General features: G+C 39.3%; 2 protein-coding genes across 7 annotated transcripts in view; one reads left to right on the forward strand and one right to left on the reverse strand.

Annotated features, from left to right (window-relative positions):
- The first annotated feature begins 131 nt into the window (after nt 1–131).
- The window catches only part of NINL (ninein like), a 43,440-nt gene continuing 20,562 nt past the window's right edge, over nt 132–23,009 (forward strand). The window contains exons 1-8 of one of the 2 annotated variants that reach the window (XM_088148909.1): nt 132–542; nt 10,682–10,883; nt 14,932–15,028; nt 16,265–16,440; nt 17,745–17,811; nt 19,348–19,538; nt 20,632–20,787; nt 22,284–22,451. In XM_088148909.1, the coding sequence (XP_088005035.1) occupies nt 10,704–10,883; nt 14,932–15,028; nt 16,265–16,440; nt 17,745–17,811; nt 19,348–19,538; nt 20,632–20,787; nt 22,284–22,451 (1,035 nt within the window). In that variant the 5' untranslated portion in view covers nt 132–542; nt 10,682–10,703. The remainder of the gene's footprint in view (nt 543–10,681; nt 10,884–14,931; nt 15,029–16,264; nt 16,441–17,744; nt 17,812–19,347; nt 19,539–20,631; nt 20,788–22,283; nt 22,452–23,009) is intronic. The other variant, XM_025168870.2, reaches the window with a different exon arrangement.
- GINS1 (GINS complex subunit 1) overlaps nt 11,382–23,009 on the reverse strand; it is a 47,018-nt gene continuing 35,390 nt past the window's right edge. For 2 of the 5 annotated variants that reach the window (XM_088148987.1, XM_088148991.1), the window contains 2 exons: nt 21,769–21,788; nt 13,044–14,212 (listed from right to left, as the gene is read on the reverse strand). In XM_088148987.1, coding sequence (XP_088005113.1) covers nt 14,167–14,212; nt 21,769–21,788 — 66 coding nt within the window. In that variant the 3' untranslated portion in view covers nt 13,044–14,166. Of the gene's footprint in view, nt 14,213–21,768; nt 21,789–23,009 lie in introns of all 5 variants that reach the window. The other 3 variants (XM_088148969.1, XM_088149001.1, XM_088148998.1) reach the window with 3 other exon arrangements.

The following is a 23,009-nucleotide window of genomic DNA, read 5'->3' on the forward strand; positions in this document are numbered from 1 at the left end:
GAAGCTGTCAAGGCAGCAGTCACACAAATTCAGTATGGAATAAGTCATATCGAACACGGAAGGTTTTCCTTCTCTGTAAAGGAATTTGCCTTCCGCCCCACAAAAAGAGTAACTGCACGGGCGGCGCCCTCGGTTTCTCCAGCCGAAACCATCCTAGCTTTCCTAGCCCGGCTGCGCACGGTTCTCGTTGGATTCCTCCGAAGCAGCAGAGGCTGAAGACCCGTTTGGAGCCCAGCTCGCCCCCTCCTGGTAACGCGCGGCTGCTGCTAGGAGGTGCTGTACCCGCCTGAGAGGAGGGCGAGGGAGCTGCGCCTCGCCAGGCGTTGGAAGAGGCTGGGAAGCTGGCAACGAGGCCGGAGCGCCTGCGAGCCCGTGGCCGCTGCCTTCGCGCCGCCGGGGAGGGGCGCCTGGGGGAGAAAGCGAGCACGCTGGTGCTCAGGCTGGAGAGAAACAAAGAAGCTGGGAGCGCAGCGAAGGAGCTTTTCTTCGGGGGTGCCTGCGCGCTGAGGATGCCGCGCGGCTAGTGAAGGAGCCCGGAGAAGGTGGGTGCTGTTGCGAGGTCCCGTGGCCGGACTTTGGTGGATCCGAATTTTCCTCCTTGAAAGTGAAGTGTGTAAAAACATTGGCGGCAGAGGGAAAGATGTTAATCTCCTGCTCATGGGGCAATTGGTTTGTGTGTGTCTGCGCGCGCCCGTTTTCACCTAGATAGGACAACACCGCCTTTGCTTTCCCCATGGTTTCACGTCTTCAAACTTTTTCTTTTGCAGTAATCGGTAAAAACTGTGGCTTAGCCATTGCTTTAAAACCGGACTTTTCAAATCAGCCATGGAGACTGTTTTCCTCAGTTTTATTTTCTTTTTACAGTGACTTGCTTTTAACGTGTTTTGACATGAATTCTAACTCAATCTGTTCTGAATTACCCTCCTTTAATGCACCGGGGGCTGCTTCCCTTTACCTGTTATCAGACGGTTAACGTGCAGCCGGTTATGCTGCATAAGCTGTCGAGAAACATCCAGCAGAGGCGTTTGTTTTATGAAGCCTCCTGAAATCTTGTGGTTGCCCAGAAGTGTTTGTGGTGCAGGGAATACAGTATTGGCAACTGTCTTTCACAGTATGAAATGCTCTTGTACGACTGTCTTTTGTCTGGAAAAACCAAATAAAAGGAAGTCATGAGTAATTGCTACCTCGTCCATCAGATAGAAGTAAATATATATATGTATATATATTTTAAAGCCTCTTTCCAGAGTAATGATCAAAGGAGAGAGAAACTATGACCCACAAAACATTTGCGCGGAAGAACTTGAAATTTAAACCAATTTAAAGTTGTACAAACAGCCCTAAAGTATTGGTACTTAATTCCCAAAGAGTAAACGGTATTTTTGCAAATACTGTAACAGTTGTTAGCTATTTGCATTGATGGATGCTTAATTTCCTACACTGTTTTCAACATAACATCATGTGCACTTTGTTGTTCTTCTCCGAGCTTTGAGATGCATTTTAACTTGAAGTTAGGTTACTAGGTTACCCTAGGCTAGAGCAGAATTTTCAGGCAACTGGTCTGATGGCAGAAGTTAGGGCTCTTGTAGAAAGAAAAAAACTTGGCAGGAAATGTATTACTTTTCAGATGTTACGTTTTAGGAGTATGTTAAAATATTCTGGGTAAAGACAGCAAAAAGCCTCGTGTCAACCTGGAAGCTAATAGAACTATTCTAATTTGGGCTTTTAAGGACAAGACAGAGCCCTGTTGAAGAGCAAAGCCTAAATCCACTTGCCTCCCAAGTTTAGCTGGAGAAGACTCACTTTTAGTGGAGGCATCACTGTTAGGCATGGGGTGTGTTGTCTGGCCACACCCAAGTGGTTTTGTGAACTCTTATAAGATTTGCTTTGTTCCATCTCTCCTTTAGTTTCATGTTGCCATTCCATATATGTTTGTCCATTTAGTTTTTCTTCTGTTGTATAGTTTTATCAGTTGATTATTTTCCCTCTCTCTCTTCTTAAAATAATTACCCGGTAGCACAAGATTAAATTCAACAGTATTTTCATGTATAGTGAACATTAACATTTAATGTTCTGCTAAGAGTTTATTAAGAGTGAAAAGATGTAATCTCAGTTCCATAAATAAAGACCAGAATATTGCCCCATGCAGTCCCAGAACAGGCTCTTAAGAGATGTTTGGAAGCTCCCAGAATTGGGAGCAAGTCCACGTCGTGAGCTATAAATTCTTGCGTTTTGAGGTAAGGTTGAAAAAGGAAGGTTAAGCCTCTTTTAGCTACTTCAGGTCTCTATGAGGTGATTCATTTTAGTCTTGAAGTCTCCTTCAAGCCTGGTTTGATTCTGCATGATTTCATGGGTAAATCCAACTTGGTTTTTAGCAAAAATAAGCAAGTGATTTCCCATTGCCTTCTTCCAGGATATTTGTTCTAACTTCCCAGGCTGGCCTACACATTGATATTCTCTGGCAGTCTCCCAAAGCTTAGCACTTTTTACTTTTGAGATAACAGATTATTTCTTAATATGCTCTAAAGACAAACGGAATTTTAGAGTGATAACAAGGCTGATTAAGTTTTAAAAAAAATGTATTGCTACATTTCTGCTTGTAAAATAATTTGATTTATAGAAAAAATATTTAGCACTTAATGTTACTGAGTCAGTGTTTCTCAACCTCAGTAATTTTAAGTTGTGTGGACTTCAACTCCCAGAACTCTACTTTTCAAAACCCTTTTCCATCTTGGTGCTGTCCGGATGTGCAGGGCTACAACTGTCTTTATCCCCAGCCAACATGCCAATTGGAGTCCAACATAATTAAAGAGCACCAGGTTGAGGAAGGCTGACTTGGTTATTGCTTCACACACAACGGAAGGTGATGTCTTCTTTTCAGCTAAATACAAATGCAGCAATTTTTATATTTCAAGTCTCTGAATTAGTTTTTTATAGGTTTGACACTTGACAGTAATGAAGATGGAAGCCATATAAAAACTTGGCATTGCTTTTGACTAAACTCTGTGTCCAGTGTTATTACTGAAAAATATGAAGCAGTCAAGGATTGATAGTCTTGGGGGAAATGCTCATAAAAGTAATACTTCAACTTTTAAAGCAATCAGTTAAAAATAATGCTATTGAAACTAGCTGAGCAGTTAATATTCCTATGTGCCATATTACACAGAATATTTCAGTTACCAGAAACCAGAAGCAATTTTTAAGTTCACATGGTTTTGTAGAATTTTTCCCACACTGGAAATGGGTGTGTGTTTTATTGCATTATATTACAATACATATAATTCTACTTACAAGTTATTAAATATCAAGAATAAGTTGGCAGTTGTCTAAATCAACAATATTAACACAATATTAATGCTATATTCCTGCTTGACAACAAGGAGGAATTGTTAAGGAAGCCAGTCTATTCAAGGGTATCCAGCTGGTCTGGATTATTATGATCAAGATAGCAGTGAGGTTTGTCTTGCTCAGATAACTGCCAACATTTGTTCAGAAAGATTAATAATCTGTTAGCATTTCTCTTTCTGGAGAGGTTTGAGCTAGGAATAAATGAAGGAGAAAAAACCAACCTACCCTGTTTTTTCTGACTTCGCTCATCAGCCATCACTGTAGTCAGATTTAGGAATTATCCACGGAAGAGCAAATAGCCCCTGGACTCCATATATTTTGTGTGCTGTGGGACTGTTATCGAACCCAGTGTGCTGGTTCCATTGTATTACTAGTTGTCTGTTTTAGGCAATGTGTATATTAGCATTCATCAGGAGTTACTTTAAATAAAAATTCCAATAGACATAAAATATCGTAAAAAGTTCAAAACAAAGGGTTAATAAAAAAAGTAAACTGAACTCTAGAATCCCTAAAAGGTTTAACACTGGGGGTTCTTTTTATGGATGGCGAGGGTCACGGTCCCAACAATAAGAGGGGATCAGGATCTGTAGTGGAACTCTATTGTAAAAAGGATAAAGGTATTATAAATAAAAGGTGGGTTATCATTCCTCAAACACATGGAAAAGCAGAATAGGAAATATCTGCTTAATAAGACTGTATAACTAAAGAGGGCACCAGTGTTTTCTTAAGAGGTTAATGAGAATGAGATTGGAGAAAGCCTGATGGATGATGGAATAACTGAAGGGTCCACGCAAAACCAAAAAGACTGATCTGGAAATATGATCTGAAACTCTTTGCACCTACTAAAGCAGTTTTCAGCAGAATGCCAGTCTGCTTGACTGAACTCCAGTTCAGCCTGTTGGTACTTTCAGATGTTGTAACAAAGAGCTGACAGTTGGAATATTTGTCTCATCACCTTTTATATTACTCACTTAGCAGAAACCTCATTTGGGGGTTAGAGTTAAAAATCTAGATGCTTTCTTGCTGGTTAATATTTCATACTGATCCTACAGTTCTTAATACTAAGTCCTTATTATTGTTTCCTCTTGGCCCCTGAGCCCAGTTTGCTATAGCAACAGTGGGATCTTGCAGGAGCAGGTGGCTCTGTGCTTGACCGAAGCAGGACAGTGGAGTAGTTGCTGCCTGCATATAAATAGTTCTGTTGTGCTAAATAAATGCAAGGCCAAGCCTTCGTTTCCATAACCCAAGGCATTCTTCTTCACTAATCAGGAAACCACATTGGAGAACATTTCATCATCTATATAACACTGCATGAGATTGTATTAGAACTCTTAAATGAAATTACTGCAGTTCAAAGATGGTGTGATGATTTTAGAAATATAAAAAAATATTTTCAGTTGGTTAAATTAATGGTCCACTTATGTCAGCATTGTCACCAATAGAAGCCAAGCGTGGATGCTTCAGATCTCTTTCTTAAGCAACAGAAACATTTCGAAAATACAACACAATATGTTGATCTCCAGATGTTTAGATTTCAACTTCAGTTATCCCCACCATCACCTGGAGGGCACTAGATTAAAGGGCAATTTGTAGAATTCTGTATGTGTAAATTTTAAGCTATCCTGTGCATTTCTACTCAGGAGTTCAGTCACATAAGTCATCAGAAGTCAAGCTCAATTTGAAGGAGATTATTTTAATTGTATTTAAATTTACCTAAGAGTCTGAGCTTCAAAGTGATGGAAACACTTGTATACCTTTTAGAACTTGCCTTAGTTCTACATGACTCTTACTTTGCTTTTCTTAGCTCTTCAGGATGGGGAAAAAAAAACAAACAGCCAGCAGCTGGAAACTAAGGCCCAAATGGAATAAGAAATCAATGATCTCCTGTGGTTTGGCCCTCAGAACATTGTAAGAATTGTGTGATAAGCATCTCTGTGGTAGAAATGCTTATGCAGGCAGTCTTAATATGCCTCCTAGCATTAGTACAGTTGCTGTATTGCCAAGAATAGTTTTGAGTCAAACTTTTGTCTCTATCAAATGAAAATCTTCTTGGATGTGCTTCAAGGATTTTGGTGGCTATGGTTTTCCATTTTCTCATTTTTTCTTGGTTATATTTCTGGAAAGAAATGGTTACACTACAAATTAGAAGAAACAGATATTTCCTAAAAAGATTTTGAGTAGAAGACGCTTCAATTTTTTTTAAAGAATTGATCTATTAATGATCAACACTCTTTTGTTGCATTATAATTTATGCAGTGCTGTGAAATTGGAATGAATGAGGCAGTTGCCTCGAGCACCTAAAATAACACAAAATTCCAAGGATCAGCAAACTGACTATATGTGGGAGTAACTCATGACAGCATATACAGTAAGAGGCCAGCTCCCATTATTTCAGTTAAAATAATGTTACATTCTGTTGTATTAATTCCCCTATACTCCCCTTCCCATCTAATCTACTATTTCCCTGTGGAATCTATCAAAAGATTGCAGGAGTTTTCTTTTGCTTTTGAATTAAATGAAGAGAAAGGTACTGTACAGGTACAATCTGAAAACAATTCAAATAGTACAGGACCATATAGTGCAATTTAATAATATAATTACAACTACAATATGTCAATACAAAGGGTAAAAATTGTGTGAAAGTAAATTGGTCTTGCATTTATTTAGCATAACTTAACTACTTCTAAGCAGGCTTTTGCAGACAGCAACTGCTCCAGTGTCCTGCATCTTACAAGCATGCAGCTACCTGCTCCTGCAAGATCCCACTGTTGCTAGTAGCAAATTGGGATTGGTGATCAAATGGAAAGTTAATAATCATGAACAGATTTTTGCTTAAAATTCCTTCATGTTGCTCCTCTTTTGAAAAAAGAGCAGTATAAACATTAGTAACAATTGTTAAAGACTCTCCATTCTGAGAGTTCTGCTAATTTCAGAGCAAAATTTGGCTGTAGCAGGATAAGCCTAAATCATGTGTTAATTCCAGATTAACAAATCTTTATAAGGAGATGTGCGCCAATAATTAATAAATATTCTCTGGGTGGCCATTAAGTATAAAATAAGGTTTTGTTAGCCCAACTGGTGGGAGCAGCTAACCAATCTTGGCAAGATCAGAACCTGATTCGTACTTGATGGGTGAGCATCAGAAAAACTCAGGGCCGTAGCTGAGACTGGGTAGTTGAAAAAACAAGCCACACGAAAGCCGTGACAAACCGTCACTTTGGTACTGTTAAAAAAATAAACAATCTGGGATGTGTCTCTGAAGTCACCAGAGCTTGAGGGAGTCCCTGTTTTGAAATGTTTCTTCTAACTCGGAAGTAAGGAAGGCTAAATGCATATTCAGTGACAAGGCTGAAAGTGTGGAAAATGAAACTAGACTTTCCTGTGAATAACTCTAATTTATGTCCTGAAAATCTCAGAGGATACCATGCTGAAGAATATAATAAAATAATTTATCAATGTAGGGAGTTGTTTGTCTGTCTGTCTGTCTGTCTATCTCAGCTTTAAATAAATCTTAATCACTTTAGTTTTATTCTAAAGTACTTCTTATTTATTGTTACTTTTCTAATATGTTCTTCATGTGAATTACAAAATTACTGAAATCAGTAGACAAAGGGAAAACACTAATTACAGAAAAAAAGGTTATATTCAAAATAAGCCACTATTCCAGTATAATGTTGGTACTTAATTTTTTTTTAAATTATATCTACATCCTGTTCTATTGAGAAATGAATTTAACCAATTGAGGAAGCTTCCTAGGAATTATTACTATGCAAGATTAATAGAGGATTGTGAATATCACTTGAAATCCTGATCCCTATATACATCAGACATCAAGTTTTGACAGTTGACCTGTAAGACACTAAGGTTGCATCTTGTCCAAGATAGACTCTTGTACATGGATTGCAAGTTATAGCATGTCTTTTCTTTTGATTGTTAAGTTAAATATCCTGAAAGGATCTGAGTTGGTAGCAGTATTATTCACCTTATTTTTTTCTCTCTCTGAAAAGGGAGAGTGACATTTCTTCAAGTGGTTTTTCTACAGATACTTCATGTTAGATAAAAAATATTTATCAAATATTTCTTGTGTAGCAATAATTATATCTTTGTTTAGTTAATCTGAATAGCTTTCTTTAAAAATGTGTAGAGAAACTTAGAGTACTAGAAGGAAACCCCAAGACTACAATGAATTATAAACACTATCACAACAACTCTACTCATTCACATCAGAAGGAATAAATAAATGTAAAAATTCTGCAAAGAGGTGTGATTTAAGCAGGCAACAAAAATATTGAAGCTACTTAACTCACTTCAAAATGCTAAGAATTCCATAGCTTTGGTTCCGTAGGCAATAATACTCTAGGACCAGAGAACTGAGGAAAGAATCATTCTTGAAATTCCAAAAGAGAACGAGTTTAAAAAGTGGAGCAGTCTCTAACAGCTAGTCCTAAGCCATCATCAGAGATTTCCTGTACAGGTAGTCCTCACTTAACAACCACAGTAGGGACCGGAAAATTGGTTGTTAAGTGGGGTGGTGGTTAAACAAGTCACCACATGACCGGAGCCAATTTTACAACCATTTTTATGATGGTCATTAAGTGAATCACATGGTCGTTAAGCAAATTGCATGGTCGCTAAGCGAATCCAGCTTCCCTAATGGACTTTTTTGCTGGAATTTGCTTAACAACCATGCAATTCACTTAAGGACCTCAGTGATTTGCTTAACGACCGCCATAAAAAAGGTCGCAAATCATGTTCATGTGACCACGGGGGATGGTGTGATGGTTTGTGATGGTTGTAAGTGCGAGTACAGGTTGTAAAGCACTTTTTCATTGTAACTTCAAACCATCGTTAAACAAACAGTGGTTAAGCGAGGACAACCTGTATTAAAGAAAGAAAAAGTAGCTGAGCAATCAGGAGGAAAAAAAATCCAAAGTCCATATTTGGAAAAAAGTGTGGCATAAAAATAAAATAAGACAAAGTGTTTAGATTGACAGAAGGGTACAAAATAAAATTATCAAAAATCAAGCACAAGTTGAGGGAGTTTTTCACTGTTTATCAAAGATAAAGATATTGAAGGATTTTCCTTATAAACACAGGTAGTCCTTATTCACCAATGATTCATTCAGCGACTATTCAAAGTTATGATGGCACTGAACGAGGGGACCTATGACTATTCTTTGTAGTTGTGGCCGTCACAGTATCCCCAGAGTCACATGATAGTGATTCAGGCACTTGGCAACCACCTTGCAATTATGATGGTCACAACGTCCCGTGGACAACCTTCGCTGCTGGCTTCTGACAAACAAAGTCAATGGGGAAGCCAGCAGGAGGTTGTAAATGGAGATCATGTGACATTGCACTTGACTGCACAGGATTCGCCTAATGATGGCAACTGGATGTGGCGCAACTGTCACCATAAGTCGATGCAGTCACGTGACATTGTGATTTATGACCACATTGCTTAGCGACGGAGTTGCTGGTCCCAATTACTGTTGTTAAGTGAGGACTACCTGCATTCGCTTCTCTTTGATTCTCAGGTTATTTGGGATACCATCTTTGCGACTAAGAGTAGATTTATTTTAAGTCTAGAAGGAACAAGTAAGAGCTGATGAAAAAATAGGAGCTGTATGTACTGATATTATTGATCTCAAAAAGTAGAATTAATGCCAAATTACAGTGTTCTGTCACAATATTACTTTTATCTATGACCTGGTCCATATATTGTATTAATCATGGTTTAATCAACAATGGTGACTTGAATAAACTATAACTTGCACCACTACATCATGCCAAGCCACTAACTATGATTAAGAATGCCATGGCTTGGCTCACACAAGGTATTAAGTGGAAACAAGTCACATTAAGATTTAATGTGATGAGTGAATCTGGCCTGAGTCTTGACTGGGTTGGATTTTTAGTTCACAGTAGTCTTTTATTTATTTATTTGGGGGGCAGGCAGCTGTGCACATTTAGACAGTCATCCCTTCAGCACAATGCCTAACTAAATGATCCTTAATAAATTATTACTCAGAAGAGAGTGGTTTCTGGGAGAGGGCCGCTGGGTCAATATCCCTCTTCCTTGTTGGGGAGAGAGTTTTAACTTGGATAAACTTCAAGCTGTCTGATTAGTGTTCAAGTTGGATATTGTTGTGAATATGTTTTCTGGTTTTTATTTATTACATTTTTATCCCACTGTAATCCAAACTGATTCTCAGCTGTGAACTGGTGAATATTTTTATCTATTGTGTCATTTATATTTCTCTGCTTACATTAGTTTTTATCTTTTATTGTTCATGGCTTCAAGAGATTTTTAGAAATGGCAACAGAGAAAGTGAAGGGGATTCACACGTTTCAGTCCCAGTGACTGAATTTGCACATTATACTTAGCCCCAAACTCATCTTTATACATTAACATGATGCATTAGCCCATCTACCAACTAAAAAGGACCACCATAAATTATTTCTGTAACTTGCAGCAGTGAAATCAATAAAGTTCTGATGCTGGAAGTTTGCTAGAGGCACTCACCTGGAGAAAGAAAATAGCTGAGTGGCAGAGTGCAACTTGTGTGCAAAAACTTTCATGCTGGCACCCCAGGACTTGTGTGAAGCCATGAGGAACAGCTGTCAGTCCTTATAGACACAATACTGAGTTGGATCAACCAATGGTCTGACTTGGTGTAAGACAATTTCTTATGTTTATATGAATTTCCCTAGTGTTTGAGCACATTCATGCAGCTTAGTCAGAAGCCTGATATTCAGGTCCAGATCAAAATGCTGAAAAGATGCCTTAGGGAAATGTTTGCTCTACCAGATTTGTTTTTTAAATCATTTGTTGAGGCAAGAGGCTGGGTGTGAGTAGATATGAAACAGAGAGAGTTGAACTCTCTTATCTTGCGTGAATTCATAAGACTGAACTCAGTTCTGAACAAGGAATTTTCCAGGTTAACATCATAACAATTGTGCAACACTTGTTTCTTATAGGCATTGATCTCTGACTTCAGGGGAATGCTACTATCTGTAACTGAAGACAGAAACTCTGTGAAATGTCTAACTTTGCAAAGGAGATGAAAAATAGAATTACTGTTGAGTTCTTGGTGTCTCTGGGTGGTTTTGTCCCATGATATCTGTAGGTCATAAGGTTTGGAAAGTTGTTTTAGAGAATAAGAAAAGAAGAATGAGAAATTTTTATAAGCTGTTAGTTGAAAAATCTCTAACTAGACTTTCACAGTGCACATGTTGACTGACTATTTGTAGACTGTTACGTTGTATGTATTTCAGTCATACTGTTTAAGATCAACAAATAACCCATCCTAAAATGCTGGTTCGTTCCTCCTAGATTGTGTGCTGTATACTATGGGATGGGTGAAGAAGAGAACAGATACACATCTCAGCTCAAGGATGTGTATGACAGCTGTGACACCACAGGCACTGGGTATTTGGACAAGGAGGAGCTGACTGAACTGTGCCACAAACTACATCTGGAAGGACAGCTCCCCTTACTTCTGGAAACACTTTTGGGGAATAATCACTTTGCCAGAGTAAGTAACTGCAGGGCTTCTGCATCTGAATATTGCATTCTTGGATACCCAGCACAGCATCCTTTTGGCATTTAGTTTAAAGCCACATCTTTTTTCTCCCTTCTCCTCCTCATTCACTTTTTAAAATCCAGTTCTTGATATTTTCAATCCCATCAGATCCTCCCAAACACAAGCATTCTGACATACTAGTGGCATTACCAGGGCTTCAAAGCTATATGAAAGGCCACCAGGTTGGAGCTAATATAATCTCCAGGGGGACGATGTTCCAAAGAATATGCACCACAACAGAAAAGACTCTCTTTCTGGGTCCCGCAAATGACTAAAGCATGAGTAACCGTAAGCAGAGTCTCTTGGTCCAGGAATGGGCGCAATTGGTACACAACATGAAACTGTGCAAAAGCCCTCCTGGCCGCAGCTATCATCTGTTCCTCAAATAGGAGCCCTGAGTTCAGGAGGACTCCCAAGTTGTGCACAGGTTCTGTTCAGGGAAGTGCAACCCTGTTCAGAACTAAGAACGGAGAATCCTTGGAACCTGGAGGCCCTAAAATCCAGAGCTACTCAGTCCTCATCTAGAATCCTACAGCCTCCAGATACCAAGAAAGAGCCTCTAGAACATTGCTTGGTTGGACTGGAGATATAAAAATGGATATCATCTGCATACTGGTGATACCTCACCTGGTGCCATCAAATGATTTCACCCAGCGGCTTCATGTAGATATTAAACAGGAATGGGGAGAGTGACAAACTGGTCCCAGAGGCTTAGCATGTTGGATTAACCCAGCCACAGACACAAATGGTAAGACTGACCCTGATGTGTTTTGCTATATTGGCTGGGCCAATCCCAGTGTTCTATATAACTTTTTAGAGGGTATTTGCTTTGAGACAGTACTCAAAAACATGGTTGGGAGGACTGGGATTAAATATTATTTTCTCATCTTCCTCTGGAATCAAGGAGAGGAGCTCAGATGTTTCTATTTCTACTTAGTGGCAAATTATACTATATTATATTATTTGAGTTAAATGGCCACCCAGCTGTTTGTTGCATTTATATAGTAATGCAAATGAAAGTGTGTTGCTATCTAGAATTAGAAGCTTCTAATCCCCTTCTCTTCCTCATAAGAAATGAGGAAAAGAAGTACTTCAGCCTGGAAGTTGCCATACTTTCCACTGATTCCTGTAAACCATGGTTGGGGTGGGAGGATTGTCTGCAGGCTGTGTGTGTGTGTGTGTGTATGTTATTTTGGAAACAGTAATGTCAGCCAATTTCTTTTGGTGAAGAACTTAAGACCCATTCTTTACAAGGCTGGGACTGGGTTTGTACTATTCAGACTAATATCTTGTGTACAGAAATGTATAATCTTCCTCACTGTTTCTCAGCCAAGAGCTGTAAATAACTGCCTTTTTTCTCTCCTTTCTCTTCTAAATTGTGATCTGGCTTGTAGAAGTTGCAAGAAGCCTGAAACAAGTTCTGTTGTGCTGAACAAAAGCTGTCCTCTTGAACTGACTGAGCTAATTGTCCCCATACATAGGTATCATCCAAACACTGCTGTAAGCAGAAGTAAACTGATTAATATTTCCAGTATGTCTACAGTGCTCCCCAGAGTCTGACTTCACTTTCTTGCTACAAAGAATAAGCAAAATAGATCTGACTGATGGTACCCTAGGTGTCCCTAGCAAAAAGAAGGGAAATTGTCCGATGGAATGAAAATTGCATTGGGAAATGAGTAGTATTAATGTCTTTTCAAGCAACTTTCAGACCAATGGATTATTTTAATAAAAAGTATCAGTAATTGTGTAGCAATAGATATGCAGACTGGATGCATTGCTGCCATAGGAAGTCTCAGCATCTAGCTTATGATGTGATATGGTATGATCCCTTTAACTATACAGTATAACTAAACTGAGGATTTGTCTTTGAAAATGCAAGAAACAAGTCTTCCCCTTGAAATACTGGTAACTGAAAGCCAGACTGAATAAACTTAGTTGATGGACTTTCCAGCTTTTGAACATTTCTGGTAACCAAACTACAGAATAATGGTGGGAGTGACTCAGAGCAGAGCAACCAGTGGTCCTTTTCTAGTCATCCAGTTTATTTGTCCACAAATAAATATGGAATCTATAACTGGTTTGCATAATATACTAAACCAGTTGTGATGCTGATCATGAGAAAGGTACCCAGTGTTGATGTACTAGAAGATGTGGCAAATCCTGCATCTGGCACAGAGTTAGGAGAGCAGAGATGTTGTGGCCATCATGACTCCATTTTGCAGCTGCCCGTCTCCCATCTTTACATCTGGAAGCTGGAAAGAAAATGTAATTTAAGACAAGCAACCCTACTCAAGCAAGATCTAACTATGTTATGGCTTAGTGTGTTTGTATGAATCAGATCTTAATCTTTATGAGGTCTCATGAAACAACAGGAAACTATACTCACATTTTTTCCCCCTATCTGACCTCTGCAATGTGGTTACACACCACTGTGGCTTGGCTTTCCTGCAGCATAAACAATATTTGAATTCATGTGATTACTGCAAGCTATACCTTGATTCCCTTGTTGAAGCTGCTGTGAGTAGTAAACACTGGTGCCTGAAACCCTACAGGACTTTATTATCAGGAGAGAGGAGAAGTTCAATGTATGTTAATTAAGAATTACAAAAGACTCTGTAGTGCAAAGGTAATATCTAGTAGTAGTACAAATTAGTTTTGCCATAGTTCCCCTTGTAAAACTATGGTTTATATATGAGTAAGTTTTGAACTGATTAACTGAAAGTAAGATTGTGCCTGAGGCCTGGGATTGTCCTGCTTCCTGCTAGCTTACTTTCTCTTCTCCCATGTGGTGTTACATGTGCTCCCAGGTTCAGCTTATGGTCACTCACTCACACACTTAAACCCTTTTGAGGCACACAGATCTTGTAAGCCTCCCTTGCTTTCTATCTGGGTTCTCCAGATAGGCGCAGCTAGAGCAGATAAATGCACAGCTTTGGTCAATAGCTGGAAAATAATTAGGGACACATACAAATCGCTTTCAACCAAAGACTGAGGCATCTCAGGCTCTTTGGAATACATGGAGACCCAGTGAATTTAAAGTACAGTAATACCTCGGTTCACGAACGCTTCGGTTCGCGAACAGCGTTCGCAAATTTTTCTTCCATTCGCAAACCCTGCATCGGGTGACGAACACAGCCCGCGGCCATCTTCCCTGCTCTGACACGTGGTCGTGGCTTCCTCTAGGCGAGATCGCAGTCGCAGACAGACAGTTGCTGTGAAGCTTTTTGGTGTCGCCTCAAGCAAGGTTAGTGTTCTCTCTCTTCATACTGTACTGTACTGTACTTTGTTTCATATTTTTGTGGTTAAAAAAAAAACATATGGTTCAGAACAGATTAACCTTATTTACGTTGAACTTTATGGGAAAATTTGATTCAGTTGGTGACCAATTCGGTTGGCGACCACATTCGTAGGAGTCAGAATGGATTAACCTTATTTACAATGAACCTTATGGGGAAATTTGATTTGGTTCGCGACCAGAATCGTGGAACGAATTAAGTTCGTGAACCAAGGTACCACTGTAACAGAAAAACTTTATTGGTTACAATGTATGTTTGGTCTGCCTCACATGCACATACACTCATCCTCACTTACCCACATTTTTCTCATCTAGGCTGCCAGACACTAGCTAGAGGGATAGAAGCTGCCAAGTCTGGATCCAAAAAACAACTCAAGGAGTAGGCAGGCTTCAGGACCCCTTTTATCCCCCAAAGTTCTTGCTTTGTTGATTAGCTGGGATTGGGGATTTTTCCATGTGCTCAGGCCCAGCTTCCTTTATCTGGTTCAGGTGACATTTTTCCTTCTGTTTCCTTAACAACTTATTTCCTTCTTATGTTCCTCCAAGGAATCTTTTAAACAAGATTCCTGATTTTTTGTCTTCTCTGCCTGCTTCATCTTTAGGTTATGGCAGCTTCAGCCATAGTCTCACAGTAGTGAGAAGAAAAATGAGTTTTCATCCTGCTCAAGATAAATGAACAGTGTTTTTCTTCTTATCTCTTACTAGGTTAATTTTGAAGAGTTTAAGGAAGGTTTTGTGACCATATTGTCTTCAACTATTAATCTTGGCCTTTCAGATGATGAGAGCAGCTACCTGGAGCCAGGTGAATGAATAATGAGATGCTTGAAAATAGGCTAGACATTTTCTGCTTTAAGTTTGGCTGTGATATAGATTAGCCATCAAATGATGTATCTTATTATGACATGCTGCATGATGGACTACTAATAAAACATGATTAGCAAAGACTACTTACTGATGTTGTCTGTACTGATTGATTTCTGAAAATTAAAGAGTAAGCTATTCTGTAATTAAACCAGTGGTATTTCTGTTAATGAAACTCCCAGGGATAAAAACACAATAGTTGCTCCTTTGGAGATATATGTTTCTCAAGCTTGTACATGAACAACATTTTAAATGGTTGCCTCTATGTCCTTTCATATCTAGCAGCTAACATAAAGTTTGTGCTTATGGGAATGGGATACTAACAAGAGGAGTGGTGGCATGCTCTGTCTAATTAACTGTTGTATATTCTACCTTTTGGGGGGGAGTTCAGGGCAGCTTACATAGGGTCTCCCCTCATTTTATCTCACAATGCTCCTGTCAGGTAGATTGGATTGAGAATGAAAGGCTACTACAAAATCATCCACTGAGATCCATGGCTGAATAGAAACATGAACCTGGATCTCCTCAATATTATTCCAACAGTTATATTTCTTGATGTCAACATTTACTTATTTTCTATGTCTTCTACTGCTTTAGCATAATAGATGTAAGAAAGGAAAGTGATGAGCTACACCTGGAAGAAAAAGGAAGTTTAATTTGAGACAGCAACTGGGTACTGCTGTAAGGCATGAAATCCTTGTAACAGCAACTGGGAATGAGTTCTAGCAATAGTGGAAAAAGTGAAGGATTATTGGGGCAGTAATGTTAGAATTGGCCAAAACAAAGAAAAGAAAAAGTGTTGGATCAGATCCAAAGGCCTGCCTATCCATCCTTCTATTCTATCGTGGCCAACCAGATGGCTTTAGGAGGTTTCATGAGTGGACTAGCTGTTAAATGTACCTGTGACAGACTCCCAGTTATGCTCACCAGCTCTGGGTCTAGTTCCATTGTGAAAATTTTGAATGAAAACTTTGACCACTATTAAAGAGCACATAGAGTGGAGTCATGTATAAGTAGCTTACAGTCAGCATAGGTGGGCCTCACAGCCCAAGATTTTGAATTCATCGTTTGTTGGTTATGTTTTTAAAAAATTTATTTGGGATTAAAAAGGAAGTGGAGAGGAGGGGAAATATCCCCATTACTGCCTGTAATAGAACTAAAAGTATTTCCAACTCAGTTATTCCAGATGAGATTGAGCCCAAGTACATCACCAAGGCCAAAAGGTATGGCCGCCGGACAAGGCCAGAACTTGAAAGTACCAAGTTGGAAACCCCCAAATATTTACAAGAGGAGCAGAGAAAGGCAAATGTTAAAAGTCAGCTGAGGCGTTCAACTTCTTTGGAGAGTGTGGAGGTAAGGTATTTGAAGATCTTCCAGCTATTTGAAATAGACGTGTTGGATTTTATTGCCTCTCTTGTGTTTCCCTGATTGTTTCTTTTGTTAAATTTGTGATGTCTTGGACTTGACGAAAGAAGTAGCCATCTCAGTCTCTGAGAATTCTTTAATTATTCTGATCTCTTCTGGATGCTCAGGAAATGCCCCAAACCTGGTTGGTATTCAGTAATAAAGACATGGCTTTTCAGAGTCAAAATTCGATGATTCCTAATTTGGCAGCCTCTGCATAGATGAGTTATACAGATAGTCCACGCTTAATGACTGCCCTGTTTAGCAACTGTTCAAAAGTATGATGGCACTGAAAAAGTAACTTTACGACTGGTCCTTGCACTTGATTACTTCCGCAGTGTCACCATGGTCACGTGATCAAGATTCAGGCACTTTGTAATCGGCTGGTGTTTACGACCATTGCAATGTCCCACAGTCATGTGATCACCATTTGCATACTTCACAGCTGGCTTCTGACAAGCAGAGTCAATGGAGAAACCAGAAGTAAAATCACAAGTTGTGGTCATGTGATGTCTTGCTTAACAACCGTGTTGCTTAATGATGGAGTTGCTGGTCTCAATTCTGGCTGTTAAGCAAGGACTACCTATACTGGGAAAAATGAGACTTTTACTAGTCTATGAACAAACATACCATGTGTAAGATTAGTGCTTTTGGAGAAAGGTTGTTTCTGATTTTTAGAATTGATCATTTCTGGACTGTGACAGTAATGGTCACCCACATGGCTGAATGCTCCTCTATTCAGAATAAATGTCCTTGCATGGAAAAGTAGCGTGGCCGGGAGAAAGTGTCTAGCTCAGCCTTTGTCCATCGTGTGCTAGTTTTTTATATTGGTAATTTGTGTAGGAAGAGTCAGTCGAAAGACACCTCACCTGTGTTTTAAATGCCATATTCTTTCTCTCCTCCCACTACCTGATTTGATTGAGAGAAGTCTTTGGAAGAGGAGTTTCAGTGACATGAGTAGAAGCAGAGTGAGGAGTTTGTAAACCCACTTTTCTCAAGGAGGGTCACATCTAGATCTCTCCAGTCCTAATCCAACACACTATCCATTGCCCTGCATTGTATCTCATGTTACAGAATGTTACTGAAAGAAGTCAAATGCCAGTGGGAAGCATGGTTAAACTGAAGTTGTATTGGCAGTTGTATTGTATTTCACGCAGTCTTCACCCTTGCTTTGTCATTTGTCTTTTTTTTGCCCTTCATTCTTGGCTAGTGGTCTGAATTTATGAAACATTTAATCCTGTTCTCTTTTTTAGAGTCTCAAATCAGATGAAGAGGCTGAAAGCTCAAAAGAACAGCAGCAGCAGCAGTTTGAGGGCCAAGGTGGGATTCAGCAAAAAAGTGTGTAGAAACATTCAAACATATTTTTTTTATTGCTTCTTTTCTTGAAGTTCCACTTTTGCCATCTGATTCAGTAGGTGAGTTCAGAGTGAAGTTCTCATTGAAAGGCAGAGTACATTCTTTGGAGACAAAAGTTCCCAGATTCAAATCCTGCTCTCCAGCACTAGCCAGAGTGGATAGGAATGGGTGAACTTATAGACTGAATCTGTGGAAGGCAACCCAAGCATATCAATAGATCTATTTATCTAGTTTAAGTATGTGGAATTTCTGGCCTGGCCACAAAGATCCTCCATCTTGACCACAAGGAAGCCCTTTCTTATCTCAAAGCCTTGATTTTCCCCTTTTCTGCACATCTGAACCCATATTCTTAGGGAAAAAGTCTCAGAAGGAAACTAGCTCTTCTTTCCTCAACGCTTTGAGATCCTTCTTAAGTATTGCCACCGGTGCTTTACCAAGGCTTTAAAATAGCTTTCTTTGTCAGTGGGGGCCATTTTGTATAGGAAAGTCCAAAATCACACATCTGCAGGAGTGTTTTCTCACTCACTTTGGACAGTGGTCCCACCTACTGCAGGCTGACCCTCAGGCTGAAGCAGATTCCCCATTGCCAAACTTGTCACTCAGACAAGAACATCAGTCCATTTTCCTCTAAGGCCTGTGAAGTGGTCACTGGATCTGTGCTTTACATGCAGCTTGAGAAGCTGGGTTATTAAAGCTAGTGATGGAGAGATCAATATAAATTTGAATTGCATTTTTCAGTATTCTGAACTTTTGGGTTTTCTAATAAATTAGAAGTAGTACATAAAAAGAAAATCTACAATGATCACTTTCCATAATTTTCCCTATTACATTAGTTTTGAGTGCAGTTCCTTTTTCTGTGTATAATTATTTCACATAAAATCCCTGAGAAGCTCTTTTCTTTGTTTGCATTTTTCTGATGTCATTTTGTAGCTCCTTTAATGTATTTTGTTTCTCTGATGCAGTTTTATGTAATACAAAATATGGTGCTGAACTGCTCCAGAGGCTCTTTGGGAAAGGCAAAATACTGAGCAGCCAACTTCCATTCACTTTCATCCACTTGCATCTCTCCAAAGGATGGGCAAAGCCAATTCCTTAATAACCATCCATGTTTTTTTTTAAACATCAGGGCGATTTTTGTAACAAAGAAAGACTGGGTTTGGTTAGATTCTGGTTTACTGTGTCTTGCAAATCTGTGGTGCATTTCTTTTACATCCATACTTAGAATTAAATAGGGGGAGGAAGAGAGTGGAGATAAAAGAATCTGTTTCTGATATTTTTGAGTATTACTGAAAAAATCCAATATTATAACTGTAAATATTTAACAAAGTTCCCATGGATAATGGAAATGCAGAATTAAGGGATTGGAGAAAAATTCAGGAGGAATAGAAATTTAATCCAATTTCCAGTTAAGGACGTATACTGTATAACGAGCAGTCATTGTAAGAACAACAGAATAATTAGAAGTATAGCTCTTGTCAATGTAAGTTTAATCTTTTGTAGGTCAGATGTGTACCTGGGATGATAACCTGATTGACAACCCTAGAGAAGTTCCCACCTTGTATTTGAACATGTCTGAGAATCAGATTCAGGTTACTTGGGAAGATCTTGGCATTGGAAATAATGGATACCTCAACAAACAAGAGCTGGCTGCTGTTTGTAAGAACATTGGACTCAAAGAGATGGAAAAAGAGGTGGGTTAAACTTGGCTTTTGGAAATTCTCATCTCAGAAAAGGTACTTGATGACTGAATGTGAAAATGGTGGCTACACATGGAATATGCAGCATTTTGGCAGTGCCTCTTAAGTGTACAAAGTATTCTACTTGCATTGCTTTGGCAATTATAATTACTCCCTTCAAATAGTAGCTCAGTATTTTAAATAAATCTGAAAAAGCTTTCTTATTTATATATGCTATGTGTTATATTTACATCTTGTCTATCTTGCAAGTGGCTATTTCCCTCCTGTGTTTTATTCTCATAGCTTCTAAAGTATGAAAGGCTGGAAGGAAGAGCAGTGGCTTATAATCATCCAGTAAACTTCATGGTCAAATGGGGATTGGAACCTAGATTGCCTTGGAGTGGGAAACTGATTCAGGCCCATAGTCTGAATCAGTGTTTCTCAACCTTGGCAGCTTTCAGATGAGTGGACTTCAACTCCCAGAATTCTCCAGCCAAACTTGCTGGCTGGGGAATTCTGGGAGTTGAAGTCTACCCATCTGAAAGCTGCCAAGGTTGAGAAACCCTGGTCTGGATTGTCCCTATTTCAGCAGAAAGTTAGTTGAGGTCAGGGGATGGGGCTTTGGAGAAGGATGGCCTTTCCCTGTGAAGATCTTCCCTCCTAATCCTTCTTCCATACAGGAGAGAGTACACTACTTACTTCTTTCTTCAATTAAGGGAAGGCAATATCTTTCTCTGTGAATGGAGAAAACAAGGAATCTTCCCTTTTTTATTCTATGCAGAGAAAGGTATTCTCTCAGATGAGACTCCAAACTAGCAGACCAACTGCTGGAAGTCTTTGGTGGTAAGAGTCCACCTTTAACTACCATGCTAATATCCTGCTAAGCCAAGCTGCTACAGAGTGTGATGGTTAGGTGTTTAATCTTGATTGAAGACCATTATTAGATTCTATCCTGGTTATGACAACCAGAGCCTGCTTGTTGAATTAACCAAACCTTGTAGAATACTGATTTATGTGCTGTGTAAATCTGTTCAATTCCAAAATTAATTTATTTAAATTAAATGAATACTTGTGATACAGCACTTTAAAAATCCTATGTTTTTTATAGGAACTTGAAGAATTATTTTACAAGTTGGATAGTGATGGAGATGGCAGAGTAAGCTTAAAGGAATTCCAGTATGGCTTCTTCAGCCACATCTGCATTCCTTGTCCTTGTTCTTCCACGCCACTTAAATCAAAAAGGCAAAGATCACTCTCTAACCAGGTAATTATTATGAACAATATTTTCTTTATAAAATTCTTGGTTCCAAAAGGAAAACGTTTGAAGTTGTTCAAAAGGCTTCCAGTTGTTGCACTTTCACGCAGACCAGTGTTGTGATTTTTATGACATAGGGGCCAAGATCTAGCAGAAAACCTGTGTTTCCCACTGGTTGTATTCACACACAGTGCTATGAGAGGATTTTCAAGCCATGGTCTGTGGAACAAGCTGTAGTAGCCTGGTTCATGTGTAACAGTAGATTATAATGGGTGGATTTGGATATCATGCTAAGCCAAAATCAAGCCAGATAATGATTTAGAATGTTATGTGAACCCAGATGCTGTGTGAAAAAACTGCTAAGAGTTGAGTCTTTCACATATGGAGAATACGGAAAGTATCTTTTTCTGATTTTAAACTAATCCCAGTTCAAATATGAGTCTCTCTGGGGAGGGAATTCTATAAATGGGGTGTTTTTTCATACTTTCAGAAGTATGTGCCTAGAGGTAGGACAGAGCTTGAGATTTTATTGCTAATAAAAGTATATACAGAAATAGGGATCAACCTGGAGAAAAGGAAAGTGGCATCAATCATACCGTATGACAGGGTCATAAAAATACTTTGTGTTGGGTGCAATCCAGTGTGTGTGGCTTGGGCCCAGTGGCCTGCAAGGGAAGCTTTGATCAATATAATGAAATTATTGGACTTTCTCTTACCTTACTATATCTGATAGATGCAGAGACTGCTTTGTACCTTGTCAAGTGTACTATGGCTTATTTATTCATCTCTTCTCCTCTTGGTGGTCTCATTAGCCCTTTGCCCAAGTATGTGATTGAATACATCCAACTGGCTCAGGAAATCTTAAACACCCAAATCTATATACCCAAATTGTGCATTATGCTTAAGAACAACCAGATTTCCAAAGCTGATGTAAAAAACATAGACACACACACAAACACAAACACACACACACAAGATAACAGTACTTACTGAGTCCCAGTGGGTTTCTCCTACAAATAAAAAAAAGTATTTCAAATGAGGCTTGACTCCTGGTGACATCCCTACACCTTTATTGGCAACAATACAGAATTGCCATTGGTTTCTTTCAGGATGATCGGGGGGGGGCAAGTTCTTAGTGTAGCCCAGTGTTTCTCAACCTTGGCAGCTTGAAGATGTGTGGACTTCAACAACCCATGCTGGCTGGGGAATTCTGGGAGTTGAAGTCCACACATCTTCAAGCTGCCAAGGTTGAGAAACATTGGGCTAGCCAATGACCCTGGGATTCACTGGTTATCTCCAATCAAGTATTTATCAGGCCCAGGCCTGCTAAGCTACCCATCCTGGACGAAGTCAGCCAGATGTTCCAGCTAGATAACGTGATTAGGATTTTCTGCAGTAACTACCATGTGTTATTTTTAAATTCCTTCCTGAGTGTTTGTTCCCCATTTACCCAAACTGATTCTTTTTCTTTTCCCTCTCTGCTGTTTCACTCTTACATCATGCAGATTTTGAAAGACAATGGACAACCAGCTGCAACTCCACCTTTTTTATCTGGCTCTGTGGCTTTGAATCTTTTCTCTAGCATTGATGATGGCAGTGGTTTTGCAAGTGTGGAACAAGTTGTCTCCATTTGGGCCTGGGAAGGAGTTGAAAACTGCAAAGAGATTTTTAAGGTATCTCTAGCTGTTCTTTGGTGATTTCCCTGGGAATTCTTAGCATGTTGGTTTTCATAACAAGGGATTTAATATACAGTATTGATAACAAGAAAAGGATGGAAATATGATTAAGACCACGAGTATCTGCTTTTTTTCATTGACTGGACATTGAAAGAAAGGGAGGGCAAGCCACTCAGACTGATTATTGAACCTGAGAGGGTCCTTTGCTTCTCCATTTGCACAACAATTTTCATTTCTCACCATTACTAGCAAAATTGCAGTTGAAAAATTGCTGCATCACTACAAGTAGTCCTCACTTAACAACAGTAATTGGGACTGGAATTTCTATTGCTAAGCAATGCAGTTGTAAAGCACAATGTCACATGACCGCATTACTTAATGACAGCAATCCTGACAGTCCCCACTGCTGTCATTAAGTGAGGATCGTTAAGTAAGCATCTCCTTGTGACTTCCTGCTGGCTTCCAACAAGCAAAGTCAATGGGGAAGCTGGCAGGAAGTCGCGAGTGCCAAGCAGCTTGCAAAAAGGCCAGCAGGCAGGTAAGTGGCTGCTATGG

Source organism: Python bivittatus, unplaced genomic scaffold (genome assembly GCF_059951505.1).
Source record: "Python bivittatus isolate LINGU-HERP-01145 unplaced genomic scaffold, Pbiv_v1 ctg000020_np1212, whole genome shotgun sequence".
NCBI classification, from domain to species: Eukaryota; Metazoa; Chordata; class Lepidosauria; order Squamata; family Pythonidae; genus Python; species Python bivittatus.